The sequence below is a fragment of the Mustela nivalis genome (genome assembly GCF_964662115.1).
Source record: "Mustela nivalis genome assembly, chromosome: 6".
NCBI classification, from domain to species: Eukaryota; Metazoa; Chordata; class Mammalia; order Carnivora; family Mustelidae; genus Mustela; species Mustela nivalis.
Genome location: NC_139025.1, coordinates 109,920,091 through 109,934,749, shown reverse-complemented (window position 1 = coordinate 109,934,749; position 14,659 = coordinate 109,920,091). Strand labels below are relative to the sequence as shown.

The 14,659-nt window shown below is 37.7% G+C and overlaps 1 protein-coding gene across 1 annotated transcript in view; it reads right to left on the bottom strand.

The window, feature by feature from the left end:
- Positions 1–2,181: 2,181 nt before the first annotated feature.
- Positions 2,182–14,659, bottom strand: part of RFX7 (regulatory factor X7) — a 115,343-nt gene continuing 102,865 nt past the window's right edge. Inside the window, exons 6-9 of the mRNA XM_082734447.1 lie at positions 13,998–14,079; positions 13,073–13,280; positions 9,797–10,092; positions 2,182–8,343 (exon numbers count right to left, since the gene is read on the bottom strand). Coding sequence (XP_082590573.1) covers positions 5,071–8,343; positions 9,797–10,092; positions 13,073–13,280; positions 13,998–14,079 — 3,859 coding nt within the window. The 3' untranslated portion in view covers positions 2,182–5,070. The remainder of the gene's footprint in view (positions 8,344–9,796; positions 10,093–13,072; positions 13,281–13,997; positions 14,080–14,659) is intronic.

The following is a 14,659-nucleotide window of genomic DNA, read 5'->3' as shown; positions in this document are numbered from 1 at the left end:
GGGCTGGCCATATCCGTATTTAGAAAAATCTCAGATTATGTAATATCGATAAATGATCCCATTCTAGTTATTTAAAAATTCATTTAGAGCAATGGACATAAAAATCAATCTCTGCTTCATATATTTAACAAAATAAAAATTTTGGTCTTCTATCATGGTAAAAGATGCTTAGACAATTTGCACTTATGATACTAATACCTGATTCTTTAACTCAGAGAAGGCAGGATATCAGTTAAGGGTTTACATCAGTTAGCAGCTATTTCTAAATGTAGTCCCTATACTATGAACCTTCTTATGTTCTATTCTTAGCTCCTCAGTGTGAACTGTCACTTTTCTTCTATACAGCATATTGTATTGGGACATACATAATTATGAAAAGTATATACACGTAGTTTGAGGGGAATATGTAATTAGTTCTTTATAAAACTGTGAGCCCCTCAAAGGTGGGAACAAGATCTTGAGGCTTTGGTATCTTTCCTAAGTTATGGAACTCATTAGGTGGATGACCAGAGATGGGCCCTTCCTCTAGTTATGGAAGGATGAATCCAGCATCTAAACTGACTGGCGTTCAGGTGAACCTTTGAACTGGTTTTGTCCAAAGAGACTAAAGAGGGCCTGGAGGGTGAGGAGGCAGTTGCAAATGGGAGATTCTGGTAAGGATTTTTTTTTTTTTAAAGATTTTATTTATTTATTTGAAAGAGAGACAGTGAGAGAGAACATGAGCAAGGAGAAGGTCAGAGGGAGAAGCAGACTTCCCATGGAGCTGGGAGCCTGATGTGGGACTCGATCCCAGGATCCAGGATCATGACCCGAGCCGAAGGCAGTCGTCCAACCAACTGAGCCACCCAAGCGCCCCTGGTAAGGATTTTTTCTCTTTGATCAAAGGCTGGGAGCTGCCCTTACCACCTTGTTTGGGATGTATGAAGATATAAAGCTTGGAGCTGTGCTAGGCATCTTGTGACCACCATGCAACACACAGAAAGCTGATGATGCAGCAGAAAGAGTTCTTGAGAATACTGAGCCCCTGAATGAAACCCTGACTACCTGTCTTCCAAAGTAAGCTAAAAGTAAACATCTTTATGGTTTAAGCCAGTGTTAGGTTTTCTGTAATGTGCAGCCCAGAGCACCTCAGATACTACACAGTATTCCACCAGCCCCCCCCCCCCCCAACCTCGATTTTCTTATTGGTTCACTGTAACCACTGGCTCTTGTTTGCTTGCTCTTGATCATTTAAAAAAAATATATATCACTGAGGATCCTAACATATCTATTTTAAAGTTAACATCCAGGTAGCTCATTACTTTTAAGTGTTGATGATCTTTCTTAGGATTAGTTGTTTTCTTCCAGTACTTCAGAATTTTGGTTTGTAGGCTTATTTTGTGTGGGAGTCTTCCTGCTTCTTATCTCTGCCCTTCTTAAGAGAATCTCTATTCTCTTCTTTCCTCCTTTAATGGCTTCTTCCACCTGTCCACAGTCAGGGTTGCAGTCCTGGGGCGACAGTGGGGCTATCCCAGTTCTACACAGATCTGCATACAAGATGAGCAGACTGTTTGGCTCAGGTCCTGACTACAGGAGAAGTTATGGTCCCAGGCACTGGTTATTGCTGCATCTTAATCTCAGGAGTGAGGAATCTCCATCTCAGATCCTGGTGTCATTACTCTGGAGGAGCTGAAATTTCTATCTGCTCATTTCTGATTCCACACCTACGACTCCTGGGTTCTGCGTCACGAGCTTCAGTGTATTTTGTATTTTCGAGTTCACCAAAATGCCCATGCTGCTTTGGGGGCATAGATGTGCTTTACAATTTTCTCCACTTTTCCTACTGTTTTTCTATTCAAAGCTTCAAAAATATACATATTCAGGTACTCCACAGACTAGCTGTTGAAATAAGCAAAAGCAGAGATTTTTTTTTTTGGGGGGGGGGGGGGACAACATGAAGCTCCATGCCATGTCCGACTCATCAGTAATACATCCTAAGAGGATAGCAGAGTTCTGATGAATAAAACAAGATCTGTGTATCCTTCTGGATTAATAGTGAAGAGCGTTGTTCAGCCTTGTGCTGACTTTTATTCATTTCTATGAATTTCATGAGACCTAAGGAAGAATGGCATCAGGTCTGTTTGAAAATGGCACGCTGCCTGTGTAAGACAGATTCCACAAATCACCTTAAGACCCAGTCAGTTTAATATAAAATGTCTTTAATTGTTTTTGAAAACATTTAAAAAACAATTTTTGAGCACTTTCAATAAAAAAAGAGAACTGAAATGCTACTGCAATATTCAACTACTGTAGTTTCAGCAGGTACAACAGACAACAAAACACTGGGGAAATCTGACTTTTTGCACTAAATGAAAACATGAAACAGGGCTTGTTTTTTTGTCATTTATGGTGTAGTAAAGCACATTATAGTACAAGACTATTATATGAACCTCAGATGCACTGCACAAAAAAAAAAAAAAAAAACTTTTTCCTTCTTTTCAGTTCAAAAGTCAGTGCTTATTGCAATTATATGCAAAATTATTTACTTCATGAAGTCTTATCATGATAAACAGTATGAAAAATGTTTTAAACATGAAAACAATGAAAATAATTTGAGAAAAGAACATATTCAACAGTAACTAAGCAGAATTAGTAAACATAAAAAAGTAATTAACTTGTGAATAACTATGCTTGCCTGGTTAACACTGAACCAGTTTTAATACAGCCAAGAAAAAAAAAAGTGGTTACAGGAATACCTAGTACTGTACAAGATAAGTCAATAACACTCATGCACATTTTGTGATCATGTATTAACATGGTGAAGCAAACTAAACTTAATTCTTCCTGCTGTAATATTCTCATGTAAGAGAATAAGAAATAGAAATATCTCATTGAGATCAATGCACATTGCTACATAAGACAATTTTATCTGTCACTTTGATGACATTTTGTCTTTTCATAATGAAACACATTTAAAAAGTTTAATCTGTGGACTGTATTGGTTGCATTTATCCTAAGAGATGTGCCTACCACAGGTTCAACAAAATTTAGTGCAATATATGAACCCCAGAAAGTTTGCTGGACGAATTCAACCAAATTTAAAGTGTTTGCTGCAATACTGTACAGAGGGTTAAAAATCCTCCAGTCTTTTATATTTTTATAAAAAAAGATTTCCATTATTTTTATATTAGTAGGAAGCTAATAATGTAAACAAGGGATTAGAATGGCCTCAAAATCTCCTTTTCAGAGTATCTCATATAGAAAGGCTCCCATCATTTGTTAAGAGAAATCACACAGTTTCCTTTGGGTATTGCATACTTTGGTGTGCAGTAGTGCTGTGTCTCAATGTACAGTGAAGAAATAACTAACATCAAGAAAAAATATCTAACAGATCATTAAATCAAGATAACAGCAAACACACACAAATGCCGATAACTAAGACATACCAATATATAAACCTCTGAGCCAACCCTAGCACCGTTTATTTATCAAAATATGTTAATACCCTACCTTGCAAATTTATTGAACAATGAAACCTTATTAAATTAAACCCTTCATCACATTTGTTAAATATTCATTGATTGTAGTCTTCTGATTGGCTTACTAATTAAGGTAAAGGAAAGCTTAGCTAGCTAGGTTCAAGGTAGCATAGCAATGGTTTAATGTTAGCTTTAAACACTTAATGGCAATTTTTAAATCTATTTGAAAGTAACCCTAACTTCACTCAAATGAAGCTGTCAACTAGTGAGCAGATTTGTGTCAATAAGAAATTCATAAATAATTATTCATAAAACAAAATGGGAGCCATACAGAGAAACATTTTAAAACACATCCTGAGTGCTTCTTTTGCAATTGTGGTTATCACAATAAATAAATTAAGCATGTAATAAAATGCTCCTCTTCTTCAAGTACTATTGATATCCCCTTTGTTTTATCAGCGACATAAAGATTTGTGGCTGCGGACCTCAGGTGGTGAAATGTTTTTTGTTTGTTTTTTTATGTTATCTCCCTCCGGTTTATTTGTTTTTCAAAGGGATCCCATGATCAACTTGTATTACTGTATTCAGGAGCGAAGGAGTCAGTCACTAAATTGAGGACTTAGGAATATTATAATTAAAAACTTCAAATTAATCTTAAATAGAATTTTAATACCTGCATTTAGCCACGGTGATGAAACTAAGAAAATGCTTTTATTTTTTCCTTCTAAATTCTCCTAACTCAACTACCAAATAATAAAACATAAAGTATTTTTCCAACATGCTTCTATTTGTTCTATTAAACTATAATATTTGGAGTTATTCACTTGTCTGTGTGTGTGAGCACACATACACACGTCTCTGTGTGTTTGCTGGCTCCATATTAAAAATAAATTTCAAAATAAGACTAATGCATGGTCACAAATAGAAATGGCTACTAGTTTTTCCTTTAAAAAATTTTAGTGCGGCTTTTGCTTTCCTTAAATTAATATTTAATTTCCCATTATTTTCTCCTATTTAAGCCCTTCAAAATGCAGGTGCAAATGGTACTCAAGTCCCAGAAAGTCCTACAGAGATTTTTTTTCATTCTACAGTAGCTCTATGCTTCAAGCCTAAATACCGATAATAACCTGAATATTATCCCTGCTTCAAGGAAGACCTTCTTGTCTACAGTTTATCTTAGCTATGATTTCATATCTAAAAGATAATGCCAACAACAAAAAATAGCCTAGACCTAAAATCAATGGTTTCCTCTACATTCTGTGCAGATCAACTGATGAATTAAAATGAACTTATACAAAATAAAGATGGAGACTGCTCTTGTAAAAGCTGGTTAGTCAACTGTTTACTAGCAAACAATGTGATTAAATGGGGGAACATTACAAAATTTAAAACCTAATACTTGCTCATCTACAGCCTACTGTCTTCAGAAACTTGTTAAGAACTGAGGCGAGTCTAACCATTTCCTACTGAAGAAGAAACCACTTCTGCAGCAAACTCTTTTAAAATGTCACAATTAATAGTTAAGTGTTTCTGCTGCGGGAGGCACTTCCATTAAGACAAATACAATACATATGTCTTTAGATACAGTGTGCTACATATTATAAAACACTATTTAACCCAACATTTCAACAGTAGGATGGTCCTTGCTTTCTATCCACTCAAAACCTGATGAAGTCATAGAGCTCATGGATTCACTGCAAATTTGTTGAAATAATGGGTCATTCTTTAATTCTTCCAGTGTAGCTTCATCATCTTGTCCCTGCTGACGACCTGGATCAAACAGTAGGTTTGGGTCTAAAGTGTTCAAATCATTGATGCTGCCTGAGAGCTCAGAAGACAACCTGATATCACTAGAGAAATCAGACGCAGTATTAGTGAGATCAGATGCTACCTGACCTACCAGCGGCTGGTTGGTTTGCAAGCCGTCGCCACTCAACAGGTCTTTAACAGTGCTATTGAAATCTAATTGTTGCTCTCCGATTTCTGATTGTGCTTGATTATCTCCAGGAGAGAAACTGATCTGATCGGTGCTATTACTTTTAGTGAGGTAAGATGGTGTTTGGAATTCATAAACAGAAGTGCTGGAATCGATCATATTCTGTGGATTGGCACTAGGAAAAACAGTGGAAGTTTCCAAAATCTGAGTGAGATTCATCCGGGCTGTGTAATTGGAGGGCAGGTTGTTCATGCCCAAACCTCTCACTGCATCGTCATTGTCAGAATCAAGTTTACTCAACAAAACGTTGGTTATTTTTTTACTGTTTGTTTGCTTCTGAAGAGCATTTGGGAAGGCCGTCTGCATCATGACTGTCAATGGAACTGACTGACTTCTTTGAGCTATATTGTTGGCACATGCATCTGTGTGAACATTTGTGAAAACGTGAACTTCTGGGGTTACCGGACTTCCAAAGGGGGTCACATTAGATCGGGGGATATTAGATACTGGATACAGGGTGCTTCCACTAAGATTACGTTGGCGATGAACAGCAGGGCTCACACTCCGGCATCTGAAGTTGCTGCTGGCAGAGGAGTTGGTTCCTTTATTATCCAGAGGGGCAGGAACTGCAAAACCCTCCTGTTTGTTGGTGTTATTTACAGTGGCACCTTGATGCTGCACAGGAGAGACAGGAGTCAAACGACCGAAATGAGTGTCATGATGTCTGGATTGAGACTGGTAAGACTGTCCAGGCACAGCAAAAGCATGAGGTTTCCTGAAACGGTCTTCCACTAGTTCCTGATAGCTTGGGAGAATGCCATGGCCAGAAACCGAAGAATTACTAACCCCACTATACCCATTATTCATCCATTCAAGCTTGGTTTTGTCGGGGTGTGTGGCCATCGGTCTTTGCATCGGTTTCACAGGACTACTTGAGATAATGCTGGCATCATGATACGCCATACTGGAGCTTATCGGGGTAAACGCAAATGGATTCCTGCATTCAACAGGGCTGGGAGGGACACTACTGCTGCAGTTAGAATGTGGAGTACCGATGGGTGTGTGTCGGCTACTTCCTAAAGCACTATCCACAGGTGTGGTCTGGGCTAGCCTGGAGCAAGGGCTCTCCCGTGACAGACTCTGAGAGCCAGCAATCATTTCTGATGTCGGGGTCGGGGTCGGGGTCGGGGTTGGGGTTGGGGTAGGAGTGGGTGTGGGTGTGTGGATTGGAGTGCCATTGCTATGGATTGGATGATAGAAGTGGGTACTGGAGGCATGAGATGACATTGGAGCTCCTGGGGTAACAGACTGACTCTGAAGGCCCATTCCCAAACAGTTACCGTAAGAATGAGAATTGTTCATTGATATTTGCTGCTCCATAAGCACCAGCTCTTCCACAATACTATCTTGTGTAAGCTCATCATCAAAAGGAAAGTAGCTTTCATTTGTCTGGGAAACAGAAGGCTCAAACTCTTTCAGTTCAGACTGTAGAGGTAACTGATCTGAAGACTGTGCTTGTATTTGATTCAAAGAAGATTCTTGTATCTGGCTATGCAGCTGCTGGGTATATGTGTCCTGTGGCATTCCTTCTAATTCCCAAACAGATTTCTCTAAGTCATTGATATCAGAGTGCTCAGGAATTGTCATAACACTGATATCTTGCTGTTGTTCACAGCCGGCAGATATAAACTCAGAATCCTTACTGACCTGTTGCCATTCATTTGAATTAAAGCTGCCATCTGGTTTTGAATCACTGTCCAAAAGAAAGACATTCCCTTCAAGTTTTACTTTTATATCTGGAGATGATGATGGTGTTTGCTGTTCTGAAGCTGAATCACCGGCAATGAGAGCAGAATTCAAGGGTCGATTTGCCACTATGTGTGAGTTGACATTTATTGATACCTTGCTAGGAATCTGAGCACCGGCTGTTGAACTTTCCATTTTCCCTGAATGTGGAACCTTTTGGTCCTTCTCAACACTGCCTGGTTTCTGACCTTCTATGAGAACTGGAGAAAGCTGTTCCACAATTGGTTTCTTTATGGGAGGCACCTGGGACTCTTGCAATGCAGAAGACAGTCGCTTTCTTGGACTTTTAGTGCATAATTTAGGGTCTTTATTTATTGAGTCACCATTAGCTGGTGAGGTGGTGCTGGTGAAAGTTAAGTTCTGAGTGGCAACTGAGAGGGTGACAGTGCTTGGATTATTGCCTGTTGAAGTGCCTGGCAGAGTTTCACTACAGCGACTTTTACATTTGGTCCTCTGGTCACAGACCTTAGTTGCTTTTACTTCAAGGACACCTTCATTTGAAGGTTTTTGCACTACTCCATCTGTATTACTTTTCTGTCCCAGAAGGGCACCAGCTGCTGTTTTGGGAGCTTTAGTCCCCTCAGAGTTCTCTTGGCACTGTCCAGGATGCTCATCTGATGGTGCTTCAGGTTCCATTTTGACTTCCACGGCAGATGCTCCCCCGCTGCTGCTGGTCCGTGACCCCGGTGACTGAAGTGAAACAACAGAACCATTCTTGATCTGTGGAATGGTCCTTGATTCTTCTGTTGTTCCTGTAGCACTGTTTACTGAGGCAGAATGTTTAAGAGGGGCACTACTGTTGCTGGGTGTGAGGGATATTGCTGTCATTTTCACCACATTTAGAGAACTCATGTGTGAAGTGGGTACAACAGCAGTTTTGATGGGACTGCTAGTAAAGAGGACAGTAGTTGGGGAGCGAATGGTGAGTGCACTGGTGTTGGCTGGTTTGGGTAAGATCTGAGGGTAGCGGTGCCGGGCAGAACGATCCCCACCAGGACTGGCTGGAACGTTCTGAGGAGTCTTTGGTGCCTGTTTCACAGACTGCATGTGCTGAGTGACCACTTGTACATTGAGGGGAAGAACTTTGCCATCAGAAGAACTCATTGGACTTGGTGAAGTTACCAACTGCCTGGTTCTCTGGACCTGTTAGAAGGTAGTAAACAAAAAAGATTTAACGAGTCTAGGATATAAACAGTAATTCACATATTTGATAGCATTAAGGCATTTAATAAATGTAATGTTAAAAAGAAAAAGAACACTTCCTCTATTAGACAAGAGTTCTATATCTATCTACTTATCTATCTAGATATCTATAGGTATCTCTATATACGTTAGATCTAGTTCTATACAGACACATAAATATAAAAACTGCAACACAGTGCAATATAGTTATAAAATATAACAATATAAGAAAATCAGTAAGCTACCTTTCAAATAAACAAGATTAAAAACTTCACATTTGTGATGACTGCTTGTCAAAATCATCATTTTTAAGGTTATAGGAAGAGAAGATAAAATCTTGAAAAAATATGCAGCTATAAAGATATCTACCTCTGGGCCAAGAAAGTGACTCACTCAAGGGGGGACAGTCATAATGTCATTCATTGCACATTAGTAATTAAACCACTGTGGATACAGTCTCAGATAAAACTACTGTCTTTCCAAGTTTGCTCTACAATGAACAGCATACAAGTGTGGTTACCACATATGCAATGTTTTATTGACATGATGATTATGATGATAAGAAAAACAAAGATAAGCAGATCTCCTTAATGATATCATCAATAATAACATAAACAACAACCTAGCTTTAGTATGATGCCCTCTCATTTTAAAAGCCCCCTCATCATAACCTCAGCTGTGAGACAGGAAAGGAGATTATAACCTCTGTTTGGAAATAAGGAAACAGATTCAGAACAGCTAAGGCACTTGTCTAAGGTCCTGTGTCCAGCAAGCCACAGCAATACATCTATATTAAAGTGTTATCAATCTGCATTACAATTCTGCTCCAACTGAATGTTAAAAAGAAGAAAAGTTTAAACCAAAAAAAAGTTTGCACTTGATCATCTTGGCTTAGCTAGGGATGACAATTCTAAAAATGACTCTTCTCTTACATAAAGCTCTGACTGGCTATGCGTGCATACTGTGCACATCTCAAATCTTTCTATTTTCACTTGTGTTCATTTTATAGCTTGCTTTGTAATCAATATCATATATTGTGAAAAAACAACTGACAGGGCGCCCGGGTGACTCAGTCAGTTAGGCGTTGGACTCTTGATTTCAGATCAGGTCATGATCTCAGGACAGTGGGATCGAGCTTTGGGTCAGGCTCTATACTGAGCGGGAAGTCTGCTTGAGATTCTCTTTCAGTCTGCCCCTCCCCCTGTTCATACTTGCGCACGTGGCTCTCTCTCTTTCTCAAATAAATAAATAAAATCTTTAAAAAGACCACTGATGGAAGCTGAATCTATCTGTACTCACAAAATCAGTCTGTAACTGAATCTATACTTGCCTCCTTCTCATGGGCCACTTTTAATTAAACAAATGATCTCCCATCATCCCAGTGAGGTCTAACACTATTTAATAATGATATTACCGGAATGGGACTAGGGACAGCTGCCACAACGATACCAATAGGCTGAGGAGAAAGGATTGCAGGATTTCCATTAGAAAGATTAGTTACTCCATTGGTGGTAGCGCCTTCTGGTTTTTTGCCTGAGGATTCTCCTGGCAAAGGGGACTGTAGTTTCTGTTCTTGCTGCTTCTTCTGAATTTTCCGTTGCAATTGCTGTTTAGCATCAATAGGAGAAGGCAAAGTCTTCACTTGAGGCTGAAAAGAATTACTCTCAGCTGTAGGTATAAAAGCAGACGGCTGAGTAATTCCTTTAATTCCTGAAAATAAACAGAAAAGAAAGCTAAAATAAATACTCTGCTGCATGGAAGGCAGTCACAACTCAATTTCTTTGACTATATAGCCATCTACTGGCTATATAAATCCAAATCGGCATCCAAAATTGGCAAATTTTAACTCACGATCTCTTTATAAAGCCTTTTAGACTTCCAGTTTAAAAACATTTGTCAATATGGTTTTAAGTGACACATTAAAATATGGTTCAACTCAGAGGACGTTTCAGTTAAATCAGCAATAACAGATGAAGATTTTGAAAAGAGTAGTAGCTATGTTCTAAATATGCAGAAGTTAAGATAAATAAATACCAAGGGAGCATGTTTCACGTCTTATCAGATGTCAGAAATTTTCTTCCCCAATTCTCTAATTAGAAACGCATGCATTTTTGTGATTTAAATATTCAGCTTACATGGGGCATTCAATAAATATCTGCTGAAATCATTCACATTTAGAAAAAAAGCATATAGGGAAAATAAGTGTTTAGTTCTACCAATTCACAAAGAGGTACTATTTTAACTGTTACTATACAATTATTCCAGTATGACACAGGAGTAGTTAAGCCGAGCTTCTGCATATAACTAAGGTTAAGGTATTTTGAAACAGTGTCACTAAGAAAACTTTTCAAAGCAGTAGTAAAGAGCAACATTGAGGAAAAAAAGGAATGATAAAGTAAGCAAGAGATACATTTTTAGTTAAGAACAGTGATGATATAATACAATTAATTTTTTGAAAAGCTCATCTCACATTTAGGGAATATCATTACAATCATCACAAAGAGTAAGCTGTGGCTAGTAAAAACAGTGGACAGAAAAGGGGAGGACCGCACCATCCTTCTGGTATACCTTTCCCCAGCCCACTTTTTGCTTTTCATCTTGTGAGAGGGGACAGGAGGGAGAGAAAGAAGTTTCTTAAACTCTTTCCCACATACTCACTCCTCAATAATCCCTCATCTTTTGACCCCCTTTTGATCACCTAAGTACCATTTTTTTTTCTCTTCAAATCCACCTCAAATTGTACTGCTCCTTCTTGGCCCCCAGCCTAGGCTCTGGCTTCTTAGCACCTGCACCCAAAAGCCTCTGCCAATGGCTCAAAGCTCAGCTGTCTCCCTCCTGCCAGAGTTTCTGGACAGGAATGATTTCCAAGCAGCTGACTTACAAAAGGACATTTGTAACACAACCTGTTCTTAATATGGAGACTATATTTATAAAAAACCAAATTCACCTTCAAAGGATGAAGATTAATCACCAAAGGTATTAAAAAAAATATATGGCAGTGGTTGGGAACAAAATTTTAAGAGTCTAAAAACGTTTTGAGTAATGATGTAAGTGCTAAACTACTGAATACTTTCACAAAGTGAAATATGTTTACATATGAAATTTTTAGTATTTTTGTTTAAAAACACCTTTCTTTATACTTATGCTTTAAAAATTCATCCATCCCATCATTCATCACTTCTTTCAGTCAAAACTTTGTGAACAATGAGGAAAATAAGACGGAGAAGTTTCTTTTCCCATGATCTCTCCTAAGTCCTCAGTCTGTTCAAGTACTAACTGGGTGTCAGTTAGGGGTAAGAGAATGAGAACACAGGAAGCTGAAGGGCCCTATCTTTTAAAACCCTATTTCACCAGAAGATAAGAAGACAGCATGATGTAATGCAGTTAACCTGGGCTTTTGAGACCAACAAACTGGAATTCAGATCCTGGTCCCACTGCTTATCTGGCCATGCACAAATTACTTAACTTCCCTACACCTATTTCCTGATCTGTAAAATGGGATTTAATATCACCTGTCTCAGAGGACTACTGGGGGAAGAAATGAGGTAACATATGAAAAAAGTTACCTAGCTAGATAAGGCTACCCAAGTGCTCTCCTATTCATGTTTAAGTATAAGTGAGCAGATTTAAGTCACACAGTTTACAATCTAGTCAAAACCATGACAAAATTATGGTCAGAGATTATTTTGCTGAATCAAGTCCTCAAATGACAATAAGGTGAATGGATAGAACACTTATATACCCCCCCCAAGAAATATGTAAAGCTTCTGATAAATATAAACTAAAGGGAAAAAAATTGTTAAAATTATTAAGATTTTTAAAAAGTGAAGTTATTTAAGAAACTATAATTCTGGCTGGGAGAAATTTATTATGATTTTAAATTATTTATATTTAATAATCAAAAGACTCATCTTTGGAAAACAAGTTTCAATTAATGTATTTTCACAGAATTTATAATTTCCTAGAGTAATAGTAAAACTTACTTATTCTTCCTTAGGTTTATAAGGTATTACCAAAATGAGATATTTAAAAACTGCAACAGAACAGGTACTTCGCACAGCTACTAATTTAGGAGGGAATTGTTTATTCCAGTACTGTCAATTCCTAAAACTATCAAATGAAAAAATCCCTATTTGAACAAAAATATTCATCTGAATGTGTATTTTTTTTTAAAATCACTTGCTATTTTATAGAAATGCCTCATATAGTTTGCTTTTTGACACTAAGGCACCTGTCACACTATCCAAAGATCATTTTATTCGTAAGTATTAGTTTCTAACAGGAAGAGAGCACATCATTTTAAAATTTTAATCTTATCTAATATTATCTAATATTTATTAATTTAGACACACATATATTTAAAAGTACATATACACACATTACTGAAATTTTAAAATAGCAATGGAAAAATTAATGAAATATCAACTGGTATATTGTAGAAGTCTCATGTTTTAGCAGAGCAATATACTAAGAAAAACTATAGCTTTAAGCTTTATAATGAAATAACTATTAATATTTTTGTTAGTTCAACAAACCATCTGAACTTAGAGTTAAGTGAAGTGAGGGTAAACTCACACAAACACTAAAAAGACAAGGAAGTTCTTGTGAAACTCTTCTTTTGCTACCAACTCTAAAATGCAGTAACACCTTTGTCCTTTTTAGCGTTAGCTTGTTAGTGGTAATTTTGTACCTGGTGGTGCTGCTGCCATTACCGTTAGAGCTGCCATCGACTTGGTACCTATATAATGACTTTTTACAAGGAAGCGGGCTAATTCCAAGACTGTGTCAAACGGCTGGCTTAACACTTTCTGGGCCCATTCACACACAAGACGGCAAGCAGAAGAGATAACTTCCTCATCAATATTTTGAAGCTGCCCAGAAGGTTCAGTTCCTTCCAACTAAACAAAGGAAAAAGGAAAAGTTAACTTATAAAAGTTCAGAGCAATTAAACTGAAGCACATCGAAGACATGTATTCTTAATTAGAAGATGTAATCTAGATCTTTCGGGTCCAAGTTGTATAAAATGCCCTGATGGCAGGCATAGAAAAGCTATGCAAATACGAGGCCTATGCCTACACCACCTGCCAGGGCACAGCCTCCAGCAGCACTGGGACTGGAACACTGAATGCTCATTAAATATATATGAAGGCTAAGGGATCTTATGAATCTTTCTAAAAACCTTTTCTGACAACAATAAAACAAACTGCCACTAGCTGTATTTTCTCTTCTTAGTACTTCTGGCCACCTCAAGTCTTTTGTACACCTAGGGGGTATTAGATAGATAAGTAAATCAAAAAGGGGGGGGGAGATATTCATACTGTATTACCCCACAACTTAATTCTTTCTCTTGACAATATATATATTGTCAATATACATGATGGATATATTTCAAAACCAGTTTAGACCTATGTTCCTCCTAATTTTGTGAGCCATGTTGACTTAAGTCAGATATGTTAAACATTTTCAGCCAGTGTTAAATTTTTTGTCTCATTTATTTTGTAAAAGGCATAGTTCCTGGCCCCTGGTTTAACCCAAATGAGACTATGCAGTATGCATTTCAATGCTGATATTAAAGTATAATTCTACTCATGAAAAAGAAAAGGCAGAATTCTTACCCCATCTCCAGTTTTGTGAAAATCAAGATTGGGCAGTGTTGGCATATGAACAAAGGCTTTTTTCCTTAGTCCACTATAGCAATATGTAATAAACAGTTAAGGTCTAAAGCATTCTAAATTAAATAAACTGGCTTATATATAATTAGCATTTGAGAAGTAACCATATATGAATTAAGTATAAAGTCAACACGAGATAACATCTACTTTCAGAATTCTTCAGTAAGAGAAACCTCAATATTATAAATTCAGGACATTTTCACTCTTTTGAAACTGGAACAGTCTTTGTAGAATGGTTATTCTCTTAAATGAAACAAAAATGATTCTCATCTGTTATAAATTTTATGAATAAATGTTCCTAATAGGTTGTGCCAACCACCAGTAACAAACAGGTCAGAAGGAAAAGAATATCCAGATGGAAACCTGGCACAGCACAGGGAAACTTTAGCCCAGGGCACTGGGACAAAAACAACTCTTAAGAGTGTCACAAGGGCTTTAACCTTTTCAGTTCTTTTTCCACTGAAACACGCAGGATTATCGCCTGTAACATGCCAAAGACCCATCAAGACAGTTTTGCTTGCACTCAGAAAGTAAGGATAGGTCATGCAACAAGTAAGCAGAAAGCACCTGGAGCTGTTCTAGAAAAGCAGTGCCTCCTTCTTTTC